The sequence below is a fragment of the Cylas formicarius genome, unplaced genomic scaffold (assembly GCF_029955315.1).
Source record: "Cylas formicarius isolate icCylForm1 unplaced genomic scaffold, icCylForm1.1 PGA_scaffold_8__14_contigs__length_24414737, whole genome shotgun sequence".
NCBI lineage: Eukaryota > Metazoa > Arthropoda > Insecta > Coleoptera > Brentidae > Cylas > Cylas formicarius.
In genome coordinates, this window is record NW_026844361.1 from 3230459 (window position 1) to 3243696 (window position 13238).

Below are 13238 nucleotides of genomic sequence, written 5' to 3' on the forward strand. Positions count from 1 at the left end.
CGTCACGTGGTATCAAAATTAAAATCTTTTGCTCAACAACCGAAAAGTCTAAGTCCGTCAATTCTCGCGTGACATGCCACACAAAGATTGTCAAACTTGGTAGGCAACACTAAGAAGTAAAAAATTGGGTGAAATCATTCCCAAGTCACAAAGGTCAATAAATGTCCCAAATGTTATGTATTTTAAATACATGTGTAAAAAATCGTAATCAAGTCCTCACCTTTAACATAATTAAACATTACTTTTTGTTTTACAGACAAGAAATTAAGAACACTCAACATGCTTTGAATTGGCATATATCTGTTAGACTTTAGTATATTTCTTATTTTGAATAATCTGCAATTGGTGTAATTTATTATTAGGCAAATTGAACAAAAGTTTGGAACAAAATTCTAAATGGGGAGCAGCTAGGCTGTTATACAATAAGATTTTGGTGTCAATTGTCAAATTTTTCCCTAGTCTAGATATAAAATTAATCTTTTTAGAAAATGTATTCATTGTATCATGGGCATGTGTATGAAACGTCAAATTTGAGCGAAATATAACAAACACCCAGATATTTAATTTCGTTTTCATGAATTAATTTTTTGTTGTTAATATAAATGTTTGTATCGAAATTTAATTTACTCAATTTATGTCGTTTACCAGAAATACAAAATTTTGACTTGTACGTGTTTATACAAACGTTATTATTGCACAGCCATTCAGAAACCTTCTTCAGATCAGCATTCATTTTTCTTTGCATTTCATCCACATTTTCACCCACATAGTGTCATCCGCAAATAATATCGCTTTAGTATCATCTAAAATATTTGCAATATCGTTCATATACATAAGAAACAACAATGGTCCCAAAACTGTCCCCTGAGGTACACCATGTTCTACAGTTATGCAATCAGATATGCAATTTCTATATTTCGTTTTTTGTACCCTAACTGTTAAATACGAACCAAGATTTATACGCTGTTCCCTTAACACCCATTTTGTACAATTTTCTTAACAGTCTAGTTCTACTTATTGTTTGGAAAGCACGCTTAAAATCCAAAAATACAGCCAACACAACTCCATGGCCCTCGAGAAATCATCACAGACAGTAACAAAGACAGATTCACATGAATGTTTAAAGCGAAAGCCCGACTGGTTAGGCACTAAAATATTGTTATCTTCACAATAACTTTGCAGTTGCTGTTTCACCACAACCCCAAGGACCTTCTTATAAACTGGAACGGTATTAATTGGCCTAAATTCTTGACAAAGATTGGTGTTGGGAACCTTCTGTACAGGGATCACCATTAATGTCTTCCATGCCTCCGGGAAAAATTCACTCACAATGTGCAACAATCGATTTCAGACAGCTGCACAGGCATCAATCAATACACTCTTTGAGATACCACACTCATCACCAGTCACATTTTTTAATTCTCTTATTATTTTTTTAGGACCTGCATAATTATGGTATTAAACTGATCTATTTCACCATAAGTTGGTATATTATCAGTTATATCATTCACAGCCTGGGATGGCGGAATGCCACTCAAAGTATTTTTAACATTGTCTATAAAATACTTATTAAATTCGCTTGCCAAACTGCAACTCATCGGGAAGAATGCCTTTTTGAGAAGTAGCGTTTTTAAATTGTTCCACATTTCTTTGGAGTTTGTTTTATTTATATCAATAATATCTTTAAAATATCTTTGTTTTTCTAAATTAATGCAGCTTACAATGCGATTTCTCTCTTTTTTGTAGGCAGGCCATGGCTTGTATTTTCTATTTCTATGGACAGTATGTTATGACCGCCAATTCTTGGTGTTAGATGTATTTTATGTTCCAGATATTTATCATTGGTTATTATATAATCTGTCAGAGTTTCACTTTTGTCTATAATTCGTAAAACGTATTTTTTAGCAAATCAAAATTAAAATCTCCCATGATAATGTTTGTTCCCGTGAAATCGCTCAGTTCATCCAAATAATTTGAAAAATAGTCCAAAAATTTAGCATTTTACAACCGTGGAGGATGATATGGAACACTACATAGATATTTTGACCCAAATAGCACTATCTCCACAGGCAACATCCATACATAATTTTGTACACAAGATACGTTCTTTAATTTGTACTTTATATCATACCTTATGAATGCCATCACTTCTCCAGTTCTCCTATTATTGGTAACGCACTGTTCCAGCTTGTATCCATCAATACACAACTCACTGTGATGAATATCCTCAGATACATGAGTTTTAGACAAAAACAGTGCTTTTAGTTTCCAGTCATTAATGAAAACAATTATATTGTCCTTATTGTTCAGATATCCCTAGCAATTGAAGTAAACTACTCCAGAACTTAAGGCGAAATTAGTGTCTAATTGCTATTTCACTAATTTATTACCTTGGACTTGGTACAATGCGCTTATATGTCGTGCAGTTGTTTATATCCCATGCTGTATGGTCAACATTTAATTTCAAACTATATTTGTTTTTGGCTGCTACACAATTTGGACACTTAAATTCATTACTAGCGCAGTCTTTTATGTCATGTTCACCACTGCATTTTCCACATAGTTTTTTATCCTTACACTCTTTAGCCAAATGGCCATATTTACAGCATTTAAAGCATCTAACAGTTCCATAATCATTGTGTATCTCTTTGAGGTCTCGACAATGTGTTGAGCAGGTTACGTTTTTTTTTTAAACAATTTCGTATAAAAAATTACTCAGCAGTCCTATATGATAGAATTTTATCCCATTTAGGACCAAATTTGTTTTACCAAACCTTTTGGTTTGTTTGTCAGAGAACCGCGTTAGGATAACTGCTTGCATAGCCAAGCAACACAATTTTATCTTTGGTTTGTAAGTGCGTGTGTAGTGACTGAAACTCCGCCATACCGACTAACTTGAATGTTCAGAAGTATCAGGAGATCCTTGAAGTCTATATTCCCTGCTAACGCGTATTTAAACCAGTATTTTATAAATTTTTAATTAATTAACCAGAAATCTTTTTTGTTTTATTATGTTATTTGTGGATCCCATCCTATAAGAACTTTTATGGGGCAGCGTATGTGGTAGAATATTGATACATATCTCTTTTAGGCCTCGACCATGTGTTGAGCCGGTTAAGTTTTTTAAAAACAGTTTCGTATAAAGTATTGGTTACCATGTAATTGTCCTAAAGCGGTTATGTGACACAAATTTCTCTCATTTAGAACCAAATTTGGTTTACCAAATCTTTTGGTTAGTTTGTCACAGAACCGCGTTAGGATAACTACTTGCATGGTCACCCCACACGATTTTATCTTCGATTTTATGTTTGGTTTGTGAGTGTGTGTGTAGTGACCGAAATAATTTGATGACATAATTATCAGTTAGAAGAAAGAAATGTTTGGTAGGAATGTTAGAAAAGGAAAGGATATTGCCGATCCCGGTTTGCTAACTAATTAGTATATACCAAAAAGCTAAACTAAAACAAGCAATTAAAGATGGAGATAAGTAAAAGGTTAAACCGCGTCGCTTTAGACTCATCAAAATATACTTTAAAAATTTTATCATGGGCCGACTAACTTATACTGATTCTCGCTTTAAAGGCGAACATTGAGGTCTCTCTTATTCAAACCAGTAGTTGATCTATGCTTCGTTGCGTTCGTTACTTGCCCGGAGCCACTAAATAGTTGATATTTGTAGTAATTTTTAACTATTTTTACAGATCTACAAAATGGAGATTCTCCGTTCGACAAACACAATTGCAAGATTTCATTTAAATTTGGTAAAGCACGGACTACACACAAATTTTCCTATATTTAGACAAAAAATTGCGAATTTTTGAATTGAATAATTCATTAATTCTCTCAAGTAATGAGGTTAAATATGGGAAATTCAAGAAACACATGAAATTTGCAGTATCATTTATCAAAAAATAAATTTGATTTAAAAGAATATAATCAGACATATAAAATTGTCAGATACAGACGTCAAATCTTATTATGTATATAATAAAAATTAAACAACAAACAACTATGCAGGAACCGTATATATTGAGGGTTTATCGTCAAGAGCATATAATAAACAAAATAATAATTCCTTAAAGTAAAACTTAAGGGTTATTAAGGGCTATTTGAGTATGTCGCAATTATCAAAGAGTCGACAAATAATAGAAAACCATCTCCAATTTTTGCCCTATATTTTTACTAAATATTTTTCGTTAGTTTCATAGAATCGCGTTAGGATAACTACTTGCATTTTCACACCACACAGCTAATATTTATATCAGTTTAAAACCATTTATACAGCACAGAAAAGTAAGAATTCTCCGTTTGACAAACACAAGGTTGAGGTCTCATTTGGTGAAGCAAATTTTTCCCTAAATGCGTGAAAATTTATCGAATTTTACCTTAGGATAACTATTAATTTAGCCATACGACATAGTTGATTATTCGTAGCAATATACCCCTGATATAAAACAAAAAATAAGGATTTTTCTGTTCCACAAACACATATAAATTTTGTATGTGCGCTGTGGCCCACAAGTAGTTATCATAACGCAGTTCTGTGAGACAGGTGTCTGTCACATCAGATGACTTAGTTGTGCAAGACATGGTTTTAGAGTTATCAAGACAAGTATTTTTTTCCTGTATAAATTTTTGAGCTATATAATTGGGCTTACATTCATCACGTAAGGGAGGATTGCCTTTTTTGATATTTTAATAAATTTTCATACTCTTGAAATTAGAATGTTTAACATCAAAATACGTGATGACTTTAGGTTGCTCGTTTTGAATCGTAGGTCTGTCGAGGGAGGCGCGTTCCAATCAGCGCAGATTGCTGACCGCGTTCGGATCCGATACGGACTCGGACCTGTTGAAATTCAACCAGCTGAAATTCCGTAAGAAGCAGCTCAAGTTTGCCAAGTCGGCCATTCACGATTGGGGATTGTTCGCGATGGAACCAATCGCCGCGGACGAAATGGTGATCGAGTACGTGGGCCAGATGATACGTCACAGCGTGGCCGACTTCAGGGAACAGAAATACGAAGCCACGGGCATCGGAAGCTCGTACCTCTTCAGGATAGACTTGGAGAATATCATAGACGCGACCAAGTGCGGAAATTTGGCGCGGTTCATCAATCACAGTTGTAACGTGGGTTTCGGATGTCTCGTTTTCTCGAATTTGTATTTATTTTCGTTTTTTTTTTCGTTGCAGCCGAATTGCTACGCGAAAATCATCACGATCGAGTCGCGCAAGAAAATCGTCATCTATTCGAAGCAGCCGATAGCGGTGAACGAGGAGATTACTTACGATTACAAGTTCCCTATCGAGGAGGACAAGATTACGTGTCTGTGTGGCGCCGCCACCTGTCGGGGCACTTTGAACTAAACGAAAGTGAGGTTGGGTGGTTTTAAATTGTGTTTTTAATGATTGTACATAATTTTCTGTAAATATAGCGGATTTGTTAATACATCATCAACACATTCCGTCTGAGTATAGTTTTATTTCTTGATTTTTTTGCAACCGGAGAATCTCGGCACAAATCATGTTCTCCAGGAAAATTGGTATTGGAATAAAAAATGGTTGCAATTACCAACCGTGCCAGTTTTAAAGTGGTCGAAGACTCTCATATATGGAATAAGAAGAAGAACATTAGCGCATGGCCCACTAAACAATCGGTTTGTATTCGTCTTAAAGGCTTCGACATCGGTTTGAATTAAGTGGTTTTTGTTTACTGAGTGTTTTGTGAACGTATATGTCAAAGTATATTTTTGTCACCGGAGAATAATTGTTGGCGATGTTTAAGTCATTGTATATGTGTTGGTCTTTGATCAAATGAAGAACTTTCGCGGATGTTAGTCATGGGTGAATGTTCCTAGTCAATGTGCTAAATGTTACACAAATTGGATAGAAGAAGTCTGCCAGCCGACGGAAGGAAACGTCTAAGCATTATTTCATTTCCTCTTAACTTGCCATTGTTAAATTTAAAATTTAAATTAAAATGTTTCTTTGGTGAATTCAGGTGTTCTTGTAGCTCGACTAACCTATTAACATTAACATTAAAAACTTAGCTGTTTTTGAAAATGGGATTATTTACTATAGAGAAGAATAACTTGGCAAGTTTACATGCAACGTTAATTTTTAACGTTTAATTTTAATATTAATATTAATGTTGACGGATTGTTGCGTGAATGCACCATACAAGTCGTGGAATTAAAAAAAAAATGATCAGAATTTGCTGATCTCAATGTCAATCACCAAACCCATGCGCATTGGGCCCATAGAAGCAAATAAAAAGAATCACTACCACACAGAATACAACTATATTAAGTGGTCTGTGACGACAGATCGAATTATCGTTCTTCGAAAGTGAATTTTGGTGTCTGATTGGGCTGTCGAATTCTCTAAGATATCAGTTCAGTGAATCGATTCCAAGACGCTTTTTCAGTAGAATCAGCAATAATTGTATGGTAGTGTATTTTTGGCATATCGTGTATTCTATACTCGTCGGTGCCTTTGTCTGCCAGTTCAATTATTTCATTTAATTCAAAATTGTTTCTCGATATATGAATATAGGTAAAATGTTTGGCATCAACGGTGTTCAAGGAATATTTAAAATTACTAACTGAGCTTTAAATTATTTTCCCGTAAAGGGTACGCCGTATTCAATATCCAAGCTCGTTAATTCTTCACGCCCGGGTAACAATTCGTACTGCAATATCATTTTCATCGACCAACACTTCGACAACAAGTGCAGCTTGGTCAGGGCCTTGAGGCATGGCGCCGGCAAATTGCTTCGCACGTACACGTGTTTATTTTTCAAAATTTCTCGCAAGGGCCGTTTGAGGATGACGATATGCAGTCCGAATGGCGTATCGCAACTGTTGTAGAGTCTTCGCTCGAACACTGTGTTGCTGTCGAAGAATACCCTAGCACTAGTAACTGGCGCGCGTTCAATTTCGCGCCAGATGTTCAGCAAGTGACCGAACGAGGGGCCCTCGACGAAAACGAAGCAGCTGAGGCCGTTATCGATCACAAAACCCGTCAAAGTGTCTCGGTGGGCGAGTATTTCCTCCATGAAGGACGAGGCCAGTGCCTTGTCGGTGACTACGCAAAAGAGCCTCTTGAAAGTGTCGGGGATTCGGTGCAGCACCAAAGGAGCCGCTTGAGGAGCCAACAAGTAAGCTTCGAGCGTTAAGCTGGCTCCGTTTCGCAAAAGAAGCGACTCGGTCAAAATATTTGCCGGTGCTGTGTCCATAACCAGATTGATTTCGTTCAAAGACGAGTAACCTCGCCCTTTCTCTTGAGGGAGATCGTAAAATTTCATGAACGTTGTGTTACTCGGCACGTGCAATTGGCCTTGCTCCTTGAACTGCCAAACGTTGTCCAGCAAAGAGCTTAGATCGAAGGAACACACAGCCACCATAATTTCGGTCTCTCTGTCGGCTTCCTCTGCACCGATGCAAGCCCACTCGCCTTTCGAGATTTGGGCGATGTTCGCGTCGTTTCGGTCGCCTCCGAACACGGCGTCGCTTCGCTTCGCAGCGTTGCCGGTTTTAACCGCCCCTATTTCGACCACGAGCCTCTTGGAGTACAAAAACTCCAGCAGTTTTATTTTCGGGAGGCCGTGGGTGAAGTAGATTCGACTGTCGTTGAGAAAAATCGATCGTTGGATGGGAATAGGAGCCGTTTTGCACTCCGCGATCGCGGGGATAGAGTACCGGCAATACAGAGCTCTGTAAGGAGTGTTTTCGAGGCGTTCACTAGGGAAATTTTCGATCGATTTGAGTTTAACGACCAGCGGATTCAGTGAGACTTTCTGGTCGGTAGTGAGGAGGTTACCCACGGTGATAATCATTATGAACTTGGATATAGGGTGTTCGGTGTCTTCTGCCTTAAATATTGCTCGTTCCGGATCGGTAAGGAGCACTTCGCCTGTTATCGTTACCACCAAACGGTTATATTTCTCATCCCTCATTGTTGCCGCTTTGTTGTATTTCATTACTGGCACGTGAAGTTCGCCGCTTTCGAAATTTACGATGTCATGCAAATATTCGTTGTCTTTTTCGTAATACTTCAGCACGGCTTCGTCTTCAGTCAGGTTTTGATTCATTTTGGTATCTTCTTCAAATACTTCTACGAAGCCTTCGTTAACTCGGGCGAAGTTCTCTAGAACTTCGTCTACGGGCGGCGTATCGTCCACAAATATGGCGATTTCTAACACGCGTTGTTTCAAAATTGTTAACTCTTCTACGCTTAGTTGCTTTACCGAGTGTTTCACGCAAATGGGAATCCATACGAGCTGGTTTTTCCTAACGGTGGTCAAGAACTTCGCGCAGTTGGGCGTCCACACTTTTACAATTCCGCCGTAACAGTCGAACGAGACGGAATATCGGCGTTTTTCTGGAATTAATTCGTAATCTATACGGCCCCGTGTGTTTTCTCCGGCATCGCAATGCGCTATAAGAAATTTAACGTCAACAGTTGTCATCGTTGGTCTTATTAGGCAATCCATCGAATTGTCAAATTAAATTCAATATGGAGTCCAAGGGCAAATAATCAAAGCACAAAAGTGTTTAGCTGTTTTCTTAACTATAAAAGCTTATGGAAAAATGCATACAACTTGCGTTGTGGTTGGCTGTGGGAACCGTTCAAACCGCGATGAAGTTTTTTTGTAAAAGAACGGTAGCCAAGAAATCGATGAAGGTACCAAGAGAAAATATAAGAATCAACCTACTGAAAAATCTACTCAAACAGACTTAAAGATAGATGAGTTGACTCTAAAATTGAAACAGCGCAGTTTTACAGCTAAAAAATTGAAGATTGGGAACAATGAAGAAAAATATACTGGCTTTGAATATGGTTCGTCTGTTAATATTTGAAATCATAAAGGAATATGTTCCCATTTCCCATATTATATCACAGCACTAAGTTGCTTTAATCAGTTGATCCTCACCCTTGTAAAGGTGTAAAGACTGAATCCACCTTTTAAGATGTGGCATATCATTTTAAAATTAATACCTATAAAATACCTATTATAAAATATAAAGATTTTCTTTCAAATTTAAACCATTACGCACAAGTTAGAGTTCTCCAAACCATATACCGTTTTTTCAAGCTTTTATGGTTTTGATTTCGGAATGAGGTTAAGACCCGCCAGTTATAAAGTGGAAGGGACCGTTCTTTTCAGCACGTGAACCACAAGCCAAGGTCGTATTTAAGATGTCGGCCGACAAGTACTGTGCCGTGCGGACTGTTGTATTTTAAGAGTCGGGAAATTTTCTTTGATTAAACTGTTATATTAATTCATATTAGTGTGCTTTTTATAAATCTTCCTAAAACAGTCCCTACTTGAGGCAGGTCAATTCCAAGTTGAATTTGCTCGTTAGATGTATTAAACACATTAGAAAACTTAAACTGATTCCCAATTTAAAGTTATAACATAACATAACATTTTCCTAGGAAAGAAATACAAAATCTTATGTAGATAATGCTTTGGAGTGTACTGTCAGTTCTACGAAAGATTATTTTCTTAGCCGTCGAAACTTTTGAATAATTTCTATTCCGTCTTGTGTTTGTAATTAGTAATTACCAATTTGTTATTCAATTGTGTTGCAAGACTCAGTGTGCTTTTTTATCTGGGGAAAGTGGAGCCATAAAATTAACGTCCAAGGTGATTAAAACACCCTATGCCACAGTACGTGACGTAGTTGTGAATGATATTCAAGAAATGAAAACGCGGAGGGATGGTGGGGTCCCAAAAATTCTACTTGGTATGCACCATGCCGGAATATTGAGACGGTCGATATATGATGCGTATCAGAAGAATAACAATTAAAACTTTACAGAAAGAGTTTTGAACATTGACTGATGCCAAGAGACTTTGCGTGCGTTGGTGCAAAGAATTGGTTGTTATTACAAAACCAGCAATAAGAGACAAGTTTTTGTATGCACGAAGTACCGAAGTACGGATGTGTGTCATTGAATAATTGAGAATCGAAGAGAAACTCAAGCGAGGTAGACTTTTGGTTAGAACTTCATAAAAAGTTACCAAATTGAAATACCGGATAAACTCGTAAAGACTATAGATCGTTTGGAGAACTCTATAATGGTATATCAAACAAAGGTAGAAACAAAAAACAAAGTTATTGTTTCAATAAAAAAATATATTTTTAAAAATCTATTTCGAATGGTCCCCAAGATGCATCGGGAACAGCTTCTAAATTTACACATTCATCATTCTGTTCCACAAGTTTCTTGCTCACATTGGAAAGAGTGAGAAATTTAGCCAAGAGTTCTGGCATTATGGCTTCAGCGAGATACTGAAGAGCAATTTTTGAATTTTTATATCAAAATTTCCAATTCGTATAAATTCTTTGTTTAAATAATATATTCGCGGACCATATAACAAAATCGCAATATTCCAGATTTCATATAAATAAAATACAGTTGTTATTGAGTCGAATTTGCTGTCGTATCGCCAATCATCCTGTTGGCTTCTTCAGAGCTAAACTGAAACTGCCTCGCATTTTACTCCGGCCCTGCGTATATATTGTTTGAGGGAGGCGGAGCTAAATGATGGGCATAAACATCGATGCCAGATTCCCATATTGGTGACAGGTAAAGACCTGAGTCGCGGTTAAGGTTGTTTGGTTGCTTATGTTGGTAGAAGAATTGATTGTATGCAAGAATTTTAGTTTAATCGAATAAAATTTTCTATTCTTCTTTGAGTCTAGTTGATATTTTTCGTTCGGTCTCTGCAATGTATTCTTTGCCGCATATGCATGGAAAGCTGTAAACTCCTCGTATCTCGAACGGAATTTTGTCTTTTACGGATCAAAGATGTTGAGTAAATCTGGGTTTGACGTTATAGTTTTTAAGAACTTTCTATATGTGGTCAGTGATGTTTTGAATGGAAGGAAGGAAACTGCAGTGACAGAATATTTAAATAGAGAGCTTAAAGATTACAGCCAAATAAAATTATCTCAGGAAGACTGGATACCAATTTATTGGCCAATCCAAGGCCGGACAACATCGGTTAGAAATGTCGAAGCAACAATACAGAAAGCCAAAATCTACAACACATTTTTAAGTATTTTTTTAATTTTTTACGTAATTGAATTTTGAATAAACAAAGGTTCAGTATAAACGATCAACGAACTGTCAAACTTTTGTCTTCAATTCAAATAAAATTTTTATTTGTGTCCCTATGATAAATTCATCACGTGATCCGTCATTTAAAAGTATTTTAATGGTCTATCCAATAATGAAAATATTCAATATGTCGCCCATAAACCCCAAGATCATGTTTGCCTTATTTTGGGCTTTGCAGGCAAAAATACGACACCAAACTTTTTATATTTTCACGAGTTTCTCAAAACCGTTTCACTCTAGAATCATTTTGCAGGCAGGCTTATGTTCCTCAAAAAAATCTTTCCGACATTCCCATGCTATCCCATCCGTATATTATAACAATTACTGCGTTTTGGATGGCAGCACAAACCTTTCCGGTGGATTATGTATCAGCTCACACTGATCGCTCGTCGATCCTGATCTTTCTGCTGCTGTCGGGCCGCCGGATCCAGGACAACGAAAACCCCATCCCTCGCACTCGGGGAGTATCTCATTGTTGTTTCCCTGCTATCTTCTTCCATGTCCTAAATTGTGAATATCACGTGAGGGTAGAATATTAAAACGTCAAAGTTTTTAATTTTGCAAGACTTCTCTCACGAAAAACATAATACAATACAATGACTATGTTATAGTACTATGCTGTTTCTTATTGCGAGAGAGTAATAACAAGTAAATTTTCAATGACAGGCTGAACAAGTTAAAGTTAAAGGTAAATTTAAAGTTCAGACAAGTTTCATATTTCAGGTTTCAAGTCCTACCACAATATCTTGTAGATCTAATGTAATACTTTTTAATTGTACGATTAAATGAAAGGAATTAAGTACGAAACTATCAATTTTCGCTGTGAAGGGTTTTAATATTTTGCTAGAGAATATGTTGGAGAAGCAATGGTGCTGACAATAGATCGAAGAGGTAATGCTGGTTTGTGAATCTTAGGGAGTCTGCAGAGACGAGAAAATTTTAGAGTCATGAGGGGTGACAGACTTTTTCACGAACTCTGATGGAAAAGAAACCTTAATAACAGATTTAAGGTGTTCCTTAGATGGCGTAGGATTTTTTTTAACTTGACGATGTGACCCTTCTGCAAGAATATCGTGAATCTTTTCCTGATATTCATTTGTCTTCATGACCGCCGTAGCATTTCCTTTGTCTGCTTTTTGGATTACGATGTCGGGATTAGATTTTAGAGATTTTCATTGATATATGATTGCTACAAACATTTCAATTTGCACACCCTCACAAACAACACTCACAAAACACTAATTTTAAATAATGTAGTTAGCTCAGGTCACGTTTCACTTATGAAATAGAAATGCCGTTTCTTGACTTGTAAAACAAAGTCAGATTCAAAGTACTTATAAGCTTACTCTTGCTCTTAAAAGCCTTCATCTGCTCCTTAGAGTAAAAGCTATTGGAAAACATCAAACAACTTATAACATCCATATTGGTGACTGGCGGAACTCCATTAATTGAATAGTCTAAACAATACATGTCTAAAATAAATGTATCTAAACTATCTACTAATTGTAGCCTCATCTGATATCTACAAAAACATTTCATAAAAAACACTAACTCTTTTACAGTTTTTTAATTACCTTTGACCAATATCGAGTTTTTGTTTTAATAATTTCTTTGAATAAAGAATCTCCATCTCAAAATAACTAACATAGAAACCAGAACTCGCCACACAAATGATTTTCTACGTGACCTACTAGACGGCCATATATGATGGCGTGGTTTGGATTGCCTAATTTGGTATAGCACGGGCCCGTTAGTTGGAAACCTTTCTTCTTAAAAGTTGCTAGTCTCGCGGAGGCCGGTCTTCTAATTTCGGGAGCGGGATAAATAAAACCAACGCTGAGGTAATAAATTTTTTGACATTTTTTCAAATTTGATGGGTAATGTTACATATTTATTAAAAATATGATAAAGTCGTGTATAAACATATAATCTTGTGCTTACAAAACGTACCATCTCCATAAGCAACCCGCGCGAAAACAAAACGAAGCGTAGGAAATGTCAAAAATCGGACGCGAAGTTAATTCTAACGACGTAGCTTGTAGTACCTACATCGCACATTCGTCGACTTAACGTACACCCTCGTCGTTCCTTTAGGATCGACGAA

At 36.6% G+C, this 13238-nt stretch overlaps 2 protein-coding genes across 3 annotated transcripts in view; one reads left to right on the plus strand and one right to left on the minus strand.

Annotated features, from left to right (window-relative positions):
- LOC132706846 (histone-lysine N-methyltransferase SETD1) overlaps positions 1–5488 on the plus strand; it is a 40706-nt gene extending 35218 nt beyond the window's left edge. For both annotated transcript variants that reach the window (XM_060678435.1, XM_060678436.1), the window contains 2 exons: positions 4779–5131; positions 5195–5488. In XM_060678435.1, coding sequence (XP_060534418.1) covers positions 4779–5131; positions 5195–5368 — 527 coding nt within the window. In that variant the 3' untranslated portion in view covers positions 5369–5488. The remainder of the gene's footprint in view (positions 1–4778; positions 5132–5194) is intronic.
- An 808-nt stretch (positions 5489–6296) lies between these two features.
- On the minus strand, positions 6297–8471 carry LOC132706411 (uncharacterized). Its single transcript, XM_060677741.1, has one exon. The coding sequence runs from the start codon at positions 8469–8471 to the stop codon at positions 6618–6620; it is 1854 nt and encodes a 617-aa protein (XP_060533724.1). The 3' UTR covers positions 6297–6617.
- Between the last annotated feature and the right edge of the window lie 4767 nt (positions 8472–13238).

Excerpts from the sequence above, each read along its gene's own strand:
- LOC132706411 (XM_060677741.1), bottom strand. The coding sequence starts at position 8,471 with ATGACAACTGTTGACGTTAAATTTCTTATAGCGCATTGCGATGCCGGA.